The 8,450-nt window shown below is 36.9% G+C and overlaps 2 protein-coding genes across 5 annotated transcripts in view; one reads left to right on the top strand and one right to left on the bottom strand.

Annotated features, from left to right (window-relative positions):
* LOC107673211 (uncharacterized) overlaps window positions 1-2,620 on the bottom strand; it is a 5,705-nt gene extending 3,085 nt beyond the window's left edge. Inside the window, exons 1-3 of one of the 2 annotated variants that reach the window (XM_016466706.1) lie at window positions 2,474-2,620; window positions 628-1,280; window positions 311-367 (exon numbers count right to left, since the gene is read on the bottom strand). In XM_016466706.1, the coding sequence (XP_016322192.1) occupies window positions 311-367; window positions 628-1,230 (660 nt within the window). In that variant the 5' untranslated portion in view covers window positions 1,231-1,280; window positions 2,474-2,620. The remainder of the gene's footprint in view (window positions 1-310; window positions 368-627; window positions 1,281-2,473) is intronic. The other variant, XM_016466707.1, reaches the window with a different exon arrangement.
* Window positions 2,621-2,693: 73 nt separating this feature from the next.
* LOC107673212 (RNA-binding protein with serine-rich domain 1-like) lies at window positions 2,694-8,450 on the top strand. Of its 3 annotated transcripts, none has more exons than XM_016466709.1 (7): window positions 2,694-2,780; window positions 4,081-4,236; window positions 4,326-4,502; window positions 4,600-4,705; window positions 5,631-5,784; window positions 7,443-7,584; window positions 7,849-8,450. In XM_016466709.1, coding segments are annotated over exons 1-7 (867 nt in total). In that variant the 5' UTR covers window positions 2,694-2,778; the 3' UTR covers window positions 7,979-8,450. The 3 variants fall into 3 exon arrangements, with proteins under 3 accessions (XP_016322195.1, XP_016322196.1, XP_016322194.1); XM_016466710.1 differs by having other exon boundaries at window positions 4,320-4,502; window positions 7,873-8,450; XM_016466708.1 differs by having other exon boundaries at window positions 4,320-4,502.

Here is an 8,450-nt window from a genome sequence, read left to right as displayed (position 1 = left end):
TATAAATAAATAAATAATCACAAAACCTTGTCTTCTGTAAATCATATATTAATAAGATTTTTTTGCATCACTTTTTTAATTAAGTATATTACCATGTAATGTGCACGTTTTACATTTTTTAATTACTGTAATGCAGTCATTTTTATAAAGAAATAACTTAAAATAATTGAAAAAAAAAATATACCAAAATTAACAACTAATACCATAATGTATAAATACATTACAATTTCTAATTATAATAAAATGTTGTAACAAAATAGTTTTTTTGCATTATAGTCATGAGAATTAGAGGTGAAATGTGCATAATTACCATGAAAATAGTCAAATTATTAGCAGGCATTACTCCAGTCTTCAGAATCACATGATCCTTCAGAAATCATTCAAATATTTCTGATTATTATCAATGTTGAAAACAGGTTTGCTGCTTCATATTTTTGTGAAAACTGTAATAATTTTTTCCCCATGATTCTTTGAATTGAAAGTTCAAAAGAACAGCTTTTATTTGAAATAGAAACATTTTGTTACATTATAAATGTCTTTTTTCTTATTTATTTTCTAAAAAAAAAATCTTACTGACCCCAAACTTTTGAACAGTGGTGTATGTATATGTTAGTACACTCCACCCACCCGTGCTCTATGGAGCAAAGCCTTATCCAGCAGTCGTTTACGAGCCACTAGCACAGGATTGGCAGGTGAAGGCGTGTGTCGTCGTCTTACATAATTAGCACCACTCATCGCTCCCGTTCCCACTCCTGAACGCGGCCCTTGGACGCCAGCGTGCTGAGTACCCTGTGCCAACGAGGTGACACTGACAATCTGGATGTCCTCATCTTTTTCCCTACCTTGTGCCACCCTTATACCTGCCGAACCCATCCTGGAAGACTGTCCTCCTCTCGCATCCGAGGACGATCCTGCCTGCTGGGAGGCAGCGACTCGAGAAGCTTCTCTGAGGAGGTTCCTCAGCTGCTGATCACTCCAGCCGGCTGGCCGCGTCTCACAGCTGGTCACGTCTCTGGCTGCTGTTTGCCCCGGCACCAGATGGCTGCTGTTCGCAGCCGCTCCGTCCTGTTTTCGAGCTCTCCCTTGAAACTCCTTCAGGAAAAGGAAGATGGCCTGTGCAGACACCTTGATGTTCTCCAGCTCCAGCACGGCTTTGATCTTACGGAAGCTCAAACCTGCTTCCCGCAGCTCCACCACCTTGCGCTTGGCAGCGTCGTCCAGTCTGCCCATGCTGGAGACCACAGTACTGACACTGAAAAGCTGGTTGGTTCAAGCAGATCCTGAAATCAAAAACAAAAGTGATGTTACCTGGAAAATTATGTTCAGAATGAAAGACTATGTCCACACAGTGTTATAAATTAAATATAAAGACTAATTAAATATAAAGACTATGTCCACACATAGAATTATAAATATATATTTGGCAAATATATATTTTTATAACATACATACATACACACACACACATACATATATATTGGTAATAAAAATATTAAATAACTGAAAACATAAAAGAGATTTTGTTTGAGATTCAGGGTTATTATAGTTAACTAAAACTGAAACTAAAATAAATACCATTAAAAACTTTTTTCTACTTGGAATAAAATAAACGTTAACTGGAATGAAATAACAAATAAATAACTTTTTATTCCAGCTAGTTGCCTTTTTTCATTTTAAATTTTGTTTCACATGATGTATCAAAATTAATGAATATAATAAATTATATTACATTATAATAAAAATAATTTATAATATTTTGATAATACTCAATGATATATATATATATATTTATATTCATTATTTTAATTTCATTATTTCATTAATTAATAAAGAATGAATTTTGTTGGATTCAGGGTTATTATAGTTAACTAGAACTAAAACTGAAGCTGACTTAAAAAACAAACATTTTTGCGACTTGAAATAACACACACACATATATATACATATATATATATATATATATATACACATATACACTCACATACATAGATTATATTTCATGCATCCAATAAATATCTTTATTAGTGCATCCAAAATAAGTTTTTGTTTATATAGGTGTGTGTACTGTGTATATTTATTATGTATATATAAATACACACACATGCATGTAATACCATTTCTATACAATACCAAAATATCAATTTGGGATTTCTTAAAATGATGAAGAAGGAGAAGATTTGTTTATATTCCCAACAGTAATACTATCACGTTCCAAACTGGTTTTTAGCTGGTCTGCCAGTCTGCCAAACACCAGGAAAACAGACCACCAGAATCAGCTAACCACTTTAGACTGGTTTAAGCTGGGTTTTTTTGTTTGTTTGATTTTTTTCTCAAAAGGGTTAGACCAGCTGCCATTTTCCAAAAACTGAAACCAGTTGAAGATTTTCAAGCAGGGGGCAAGTTCAGATTCATGTAGCGACAGTGCATAGGTATCTAGTGCACTAAAACACAATGGAAATCAAGCATCTCTCACCTACTGCGACTTTGCTCTTCTGTTATTTATGTTTAACGCGACGATCTGCTCCATTATAAAGACACATGGCAATGCTCGCATGCATATCCGTAACGTGCGTCTGATAAAGTCAAAACAACAACAGTATGTGTCGTTGTAACGCACACATCAGTGCTTTACTTTATGACCATTGCATTAACACACGCCCCGCCTCCGTGCGCATGTCGCAGGTCAACATCGTCACGCCTGCGTACTCACGCAAACGTCAATAAGACGCGACGGTAGTTACGCGCGGCGTTGAGATTGTCGCGCTTTGCTCATTCGTCATGTAAGTTTGACTCTTTATTTTGATTAATATTTATAATACGCGACCACTTTTGTGTCGTATATGAGGTTGAGTGCACGCAGAGAGATACTAGCGGCGCTTATTGTTATTAATTATCGACATTTTGCCTAATCGGGTTCACTATCGGCGGGATTAGCATTAGCTCAGCGCGTTGAATGAACCGAGTCAATAAACGTAATTTGTGGAGAACAAAATAAAGCCGTCAAATGTTAAGGATTTATATTATTTATATGTAATAAAATATCTGTTTTTATACTTTTAAGGTAGGAATTTCCATGCAGTGCATTTGCTAGTCTACACGTTTAATGTCTTTGGTGAAAAATGCGAATGTTTGATATTTACTACTTTATTTAAAACGATTGTTTTATATGCTTGGATTATTCTAAACAATCAACTTTCGATTTATATGAAGTGCACTGCATTGAAACAAAAACAGGTTGTTTGCTATCTATCTATCTATCTATCTATCTTTGAAATCATGTGCCATGGCATTCTTTGTAATAAATTAGCAAATTTTGAATTTAGTAATAATCTTTACCTTTTGCTCTAAAGGTTTGTGCACGAAAAACATACATTTATCAATGCATAAAATACAATTGACGATACAAATAAAATTCATTTTATAAAGTACAAACAATATTATAACAATTTTATACAGCTTTCGATGACTAAAATGTAAAAAAAATAGTAATAATGAACATGATCATAATAAAAATCAGCAATTACATCATTAGGAAGTCATTCTGTTTACAGTTATCTCAGATTGTTACATTTAATGGAGATTTAATTTAACTTTTAGAGAGCTTATAGTGGTTGTTATAATTATTTGCATCATATAAGAGTTTTATATACTCTCTTCACATTTTTCATTCGCTGCCCAATTTGATAAGTTTTGATGACTAAAATGTGATAATGATTAGAGAGCTTATAGTGGTTGTTATAATTATTTGCATCATATAAGAGTTTTATATACTCTCTTCACATTTTTCATTCGCTGCCCAATTTTATAAGTTTTGATGACTAAAATGTGATAATGAGTCATAATAAAGATCTAATGAACTTGCTTGGAGAGCTAATTGTGGTTAATGATAATTTTATTAATCAGTTCGATCATTGACCTTATTTCCCTCAAGCGCATGGTGTGATATAAGCATGAAAAACACATTAAAGCTGTGAACAGAGTCAAACCACAGTACATTATGAGTGTGACCGCTCACTAGTTTAGGAGACAGGCTATTTTAAATAAATGTGATGCCAGTTTTTTTGTTTTTTTTTCACGCAGGGCTCCATCACCGACCAAGCGCAGCGAGCGTTCGGAGGACAAACCCAGGGAACGAGGGAAGGAGAAGGCTGCTGGGAAAGAGGGAGCGGAGAAGGAGCGAGGCCGAGACAAGATCCGCAAGCGCCGCAGCAACTCCACCGGCAGCAGCAGCAGCAGGTCAGATGGGATGGAGTTCAGGGTTCATGTTTGTTATGAGACTTTCACCCTTTTCTAATCAAGTGTATCTCATTCGACCTCAGGTCCAGTTCCAGCTCCAGCAGCAGCTCTGGATCCAGCTCGGGCTCATCCAGCGGGTCCAGCTCTTCTGGTTCCAGTCGCTCTGGTTCGTCCAGTTCCTCCCGTTCGTCTAGTTCATCCGGGTCCTCCGGGTCTCCCAGTCTGAGCCGCCGTCGCCACGACAACCGGCGCCGCTCACGATCAAAGTAGGTTCTGGGCTTTTTGACCCGAGCAACTAGAAAACTAGAAACTGTTAACTAGAAAACCAGGCATGGCACTTACTGAACTTGTGCTTTTAACCAGGTCCAAATCACAAAAACGGGCTGATGAGAAAGAGAGGAAGAGGAGGAGCCCGAGCCCCAAACCCACCAAACTTCATCTGGGAAGACTCACCAGGAACGTAACCAAGGTATGGTTCAAGATCAGCAGTGGTGTTTCTCAATACGTCGCTTTTATTGAATATGTCACAATATTCTGTTTATTATATTATTATTATTGTTACAGGGTACTATTATTATTGTATTATAAATGTTCTCATGATCCAAAATATTTTGTAGTCAATACCAGTGAAATTTCGCAATATCACAGCAAATCGAATACACTATTAAAGATGCTTAATTTGTTAATATAAATACATTGAAAAAAATGTATGCTGCCATTTTATTTAGTATTTCTTAAGGATACTACATGCATTTTTTCCATCAACTGGTCACATGTTGCTTTCATAACATGTCTTCTTTCAGACTAGCATAAAGAAAACATCCAAATGCATTTAAGTGTTATAGTTTATTAAACTTGATCCATTTGCAACCGTAGATTTGAGCTGGAAGTCTCAATTTCAGCAGCTCTTACATACACTAAACTTTCCAGTGGGGCTGCACGATAAATCACGATTAACACTAAATCTTGCATAAATCGACCTGTCTAGTGCAATTATGATATCGCAAAGGCTGCGATTATGTTTTTATGCGCAGTTTGTCCGTGAAGCACGGCTCTTTGATCAGTAGGAAGTGCTTCTCCGTCTGAAATCACTGAGTTTGTAAACTTTTTATTTTTTAAACATTTCAAAGCATTTTTACAGTTTTTCATGTACCTAATAGTATCATACAGTATTCAATACACATTCAGAAATTAGAAAAATAAAAAAATTAATCACTATCTAAATGATGCAAAAGGTACAAAAACTGTACACTTAAATAGGACATTTATACATGAATTTTTGAAAATTAGTTATTCAAATATGTTTAGGTATTGATGTACTAGTACTTATTCATTCTTCAGTACTCATCTCTGGTGTACTGATTTTTGCTGATCTGCTTCGGCACTTGACTTAGGAACATATTCAAGAGATCTTTTCGACTTACGGCAAGATCAAGATGATTGACATGCCTCCGGACCGTTTGCACCCGAATCTGTCAAAGGGTTACGCTTATGTGGAATATGAGTCTCCAGAGGACGCCCAGAAAGCCCTGAAACACATGGATGGAGGTATGTGTGGCGGGATAAAAAAACAACAACGGAATTGAATCACTTGTTATTGTTAACTAAAACCATAAAAGATTTACTTGAAATAAAATAATAAAAAATAACTCAAAAGTATATAAAAAAAAAACGTTTTATTTTAGCTAGTTGCCAAGGCAACATATCTCATTTTCAATTTAACCTCATGCACTAAAATAACAAACTAATACTGAAATAAAAATTATTAAAAATAAAAGGGTTTCTGTGGGTCTTAAGAAGTCTTAATTTGCCACTCCACAAATTAAGGCCTTAAATGCTCTTAAACTGGAGCAGAATGTCTCAAATTCATCATGTCATGGCATTAAATGTTGCATTCACTGCAAAAAAATGAATATCTTCCTCAATACTTTTGTGTTGTTTTCCAATGCAAATATCTAAACATCCTCAAATCAAGACACATTTACTTGAGATGCAAAATTGATGATTTGAAGTCTTGTTTTGAGAAATTGAATACAATTAAATGAGTTTATCACAAGGTACAGTACAAGATTATATTCTAGTTAAGCTATTTTTTTGTGTATAAAATGAATTAAAGGTGGGGTAAGCGATTTTTCAAAAACGCTTTAGAAAACTGATTCGGGCCGACTAGCAAAACAAACTTGTAGCCAATCAGCAGTAAAGGACGTGTCCGCTCATGATGTGGAGGAGAGAGAGTTCAGTGCACAGGACGGACATTAGCGAGCCGAGCGACAGAAAGATAGAGATGGCGGATAAAAAACAAAAGAGGAAAACGTCTGCGGAACAAAAGAAGGCAAGAAGTAGGACCCGTGTAAATAGCGGATTAGCTTTGCTGGGTTGGAGAGAACTCAAAGAGCGGAAGGCCTGCGATCGGACACCGAGGTTGCTTTGTTTCTTCTCTATAGGTGAGTAACACCGTGTCTGCGCTGCAACAGCTAAAGTCTGTCTAGTACACTGGACGCGACAAAGCGACCGTTGAAAATCATTAGGAATGTGTGTCAATATGTCATGAATAGAACGCAGCAGCAGTTTTCTGTCAGGGATTTTTCGTGCCGCGCCGCATCCAGTGTAGACCATAACTGATTATAATGAGTTCTATAGTATTTTGTCGCGCCGCGCCACTCGCGTCCGGTGTAGACACAGTGTAACATTGTTTTTTTGTTTCACAGAACTAATCGTTGCCTGGGTTGCGTACGTATGTGTGGGGCGGAGCTATCAAAATAGGGGCGAGACCCTTTTGGGGTAGGGGTGTGTTTGTTTTGGTGATTTCAAATGTCAACATTGGCTATCAGAAATCGCTTACCCCACCTTTAAAAAGTAATGAAGATTGGTTGGACTTTGAAGTGTTGCTAATATAACTGATTGTTTTATCATTTGACATTTACGTTTACAAAACATATTGATATATTTCCCTTTAATTTTGTCCTTGAATTTTCTTTAATTGGTCTTAAAAAGGTCTTTAAAATGTCTTCAATGTACCTTCAGAAACCCTGTTAATAGACATTTAAAACAACACATCAAATACAAAACAAAATTACCAAAACTTTAGACATGAAAATTAAATCAGAAAAAAAAAAACTAATTAAACTAAATGCTATAATAAAACACGTTAGTATTCAATGAGTCAGTTCACTAGATGGGATTTCTAACTCTCTTTCTGTCTTCAGGTCAGATCGACGGTCAGGAAATAACAACCACGGCTGTCCTGGCCCAGAGGATACGACCTGTCCCGAGAAGACCGTCACCTCCGCGCCGAATGCCTCCTCCGCCTCCCATGTGGCGCCGTACACCGCCTCGCATGAGGAGAAGGTTGGCTTTTTTAATGTATTTTAGTCCTACTGGCATGTTGTATTTTCTGTGCAGGTCGATAGGAACCAATCTGTCTAATACTCTCGCAGGCCTAAATTTCATTTTAGTCTTCACTTCACACCTGTTTGAGAATGTCCGATCTGTCCTTTCACCTGGCATTTCTGTTTATTTGTCCTCGTGCTTCACAGAGGAGACAGACTTGCTGCCTTTTATGTGTCACATCTGGTAATTAGAGTGTGTGTGTCTGTGGTTTATCTTTGCCAGAGCTGACAGTCGTCCTTTTCCCAGGTCTCGGTCTCCGCGGCGCCGCTCACCGGTGAGAAGACGTTCCCGCTCCAGGTCTCCGGGTCGCAGGAGACATCGTTCCCGCTCCAGTTCCAACTCGTCCCGTTAGCAAGACGCTCCATTCTCACGAATGGCTTGTCTTTTTGGCCCGCTCATATTTTAGTTGAAAATGACAGATAAATAGTCCAGATGTTTTTCCTTTTCTCTAGTACCTCAGGATTGTATGTGAAGGCCCTGTCTTATAACATCGATGTTAGGGTGAGTGTGCTCTGTTTTATTGGTTTATGTGTTTGTACACTCACTGGGTTTGTGCTAGATGCTCCTTTTTACTGATTTTTTTTTTTTCTTTTTGTAATGTGCTTTTGTTTTGAGAAATACAGCTTTTTACTGGTTTATGTTTATGGGATTAAAGAGCAGACCTTTTTTATCCAAATGTTAACATTTGTTCACCGAATTGCTTTTGTTATTACATTAGCGGTTCCACAAAATTCATCTCTCAAGAACACCTTCTAATCCTGTAAAATCTGATGATCTGTAAGAGTTGAAAATGGAAAATCAATAAACCAGTTTAACAACTAAAA

Source organism: Sinocyclocheilus anshuiensis, unplaced genomic scaffold, assembly GCF_001515605.1.
Source record: "Sinocyclocheilus anshuiensis isolate Anshui unplaced genomic scaffold, SAMN03320099.WGS_v1.1 scaffold724, whole genome shotgun sequence".
NCBI classification, from domain to species: domain Eukaryota; kingdom Metazoa; phylum Chordata; class Actinopteri; order Cypriniformes; family Cyprinidae; genus Sinocyclocheilus; species Sinocyclocheilus anshuiensis.
Note: the sequence above shows the minus strand (reverse complement) of the source record. Positions and strands in the feature narration are given on the sequence as shown.

Coding starts and splice junctions, on each gene's coding strand:
- LOC107673212 (XM_016466708.1), top strand. Junction 4,503..4,599: donor CGGCGCCGCTCACGATCAAA/GTAGGTTCTGGG, acceptor GCTTTTAACCAG/GTCCAAATCACAAAAACGGG. Junction 7,585..7,848: donor CCGCCTCGCATGAGGAGAAG/GTTGGCTTTTTT, acceptor TATCTTTGCCAG/AGCTGACAGTCGTCCTTTTC.